We start from the raw sequence: 1,629 nt of genomic DNA, 5'->3' as shown, positions 1-1,629 counted from the left end.
ATTGTTGTCCAGATCAGTTTTTTCAGTAATGGGAGAACCTCCGCCTCGGTAGTCATTAGGCAGACTTGTACTCACCCATATGCAACGGAATTGACGAAAAGTTAATACGACGAATAGACGTGCTGTGGCGTTCCAATCTTTGTTCGGGGAAGGAAAGGCGAGGGGGCTAAACTTAAGATAGAAGGTGAAGAAAACGTCTACAAGAACTCAGTTTATTCGTATTCATACAACATTTAATCAATTTATTATAAAATAACGTGGTCGACGCGCCTACAGAAACGTGTGGCGTTAATTCCCATGGGAAGCGTCACAGCCGCTAGCATTTACTTAAAGAGAGACGGGTGGCTTAGATTCATGCTGCGGCGCCGCTTGAGATCCATAAGCTGGTCGTCGTTGCGAGCCAATATTTGTTTAACGTTGCTAATGTACTCGGCACACGAGCCAGGGAGGTCCGTCGTTCCGCTGGTTTTCGCAAGAAGAAGACACTCCGAGTGGCTGCGCCGACGGCGCTGTGCATCTGCGTGATGCGTGGAAGACGGAGTTGACTGCGGGCCAAGCTGAGGGCTTGAAGTTGGAGTAGCGTCTTGGTTAGGCTCATGTGAAACCTTGGGGCTACGGGCTACGTTCGTGTTTACATGCAATTTCTCAGGTCGTCGAGCGTCCTTCATCGTAGAGGTCTGAAGCATCTCGCTTGTGTGGGATAAACGACGGGCGAACTCCATGGTTGTAAGATTTGCAGGGGCGAATTCAAGCTCCGCTTTCGTGTTTTGTTGCAAATTCGCAAATGAATCCTTATCGACCCGAATTATTAAACCATTTTCCCCGCAGAATCCGATGTAATGGTGTGCATCATGTTCTAGAAATAGGAAGTGAAAGTGTGGTATTGGAAAGAGCGGATTGGCGCAAAAGAGACGTTAGAATTTTATTTCTGGCTCTAGTACCTTAATGTTAGCAATTAAAAGCACAATGCAATCGCCTTTTTTCAAACGAGTGGGTTGTAATCGATATGGAGATCTGCCTATAATAGATCTTCATAAGCTCTGTTGTCACATACGATGCTGTAGGATATCTGCTGTGAAATGAAAGCGACATTCGCGCTCAGAACACCACGATGCGGGTAGACGCACACTCATATTGATGCCCACTCGACGGACTTAAAAAAAGCGTCGGGACCCGCCGTTGTGAGAAAAGCCAGCCAAACTGGACCCGTCTGCACAAAGCCGTTTTATCGCCAGGCAGAACAATACCGACTTTGGTCTGACGGAGAATTGGGAGCTTGCTCCGTTTTGCGATGCATTAGAGCAAAATGATGTGCTAGCGCCTTTTAGCGAACTCTGCCGTTGATATCTCTGGATGCTTTGTAATTTATTTTTCTGTGGGCGTGATTGGCTTGAAGCAGCTTCAAGTACGTAAATATGAGGTGTAGGGACTGGGCGCGTTGGACGACTGACGCCATGTGTTTGATTTTAGAGTTCAAGTTAGAGAGGGAATAAAATGTTGATGCAGTTGAAGCATGGATAAATTAATGTCTGATAGCATACTTTAAGCAAAAAAGGTAGCTAGGCCATTAAACATAGGACACATTGCGAAGGGAAGATCGTCGTCCCGTAATGTCTGCCTTTTCATTCC

At 46.3% G+C, this 1,629-nt stretch overlaps 1 protein-coding gene across 1 annotated transcript; it reads right to left on the bottom strand.

Moving 5' to 3' along the window:
• Positions 1 to 323: 323 nt before the first annotated feature.
• CCR75_004155 (uncharacterized protein) lies at positions 324 to 722 on the bottom strand (the record flags this gene model as incomplete). Its single annotated transcript, XM_067962245.1, has 1 exon — positions 324 to 722. The coding sequence occupies one exon, from the start codon at positions 720 to 722 to the stop codon at positions 324 to 326; it is 399 nt and encodes a 132-aa protein (XP_067818412.1).
• Between the last annotated feature and the right edge of the window lie 907 nt (positions 723 to 1,629).

The sequence above is a fragment of the Bremia lactucae genome, linkage group LG9, assembly GCF_004359215.1.
Source record: "Bremia lactucae strain SF5 linkage group LG9, whole genome shotgun sequence".
Classification (NCBI taxonomy): domain Eukaryota; phylum Oomycota; class Peronosporomycetes; order Peronosporales; family Peronosporaceae; genus Bremia; species Bremia lactucae.
This window is presented reverse-complemented; position numbering and strand designations above follow the sequence as displayed.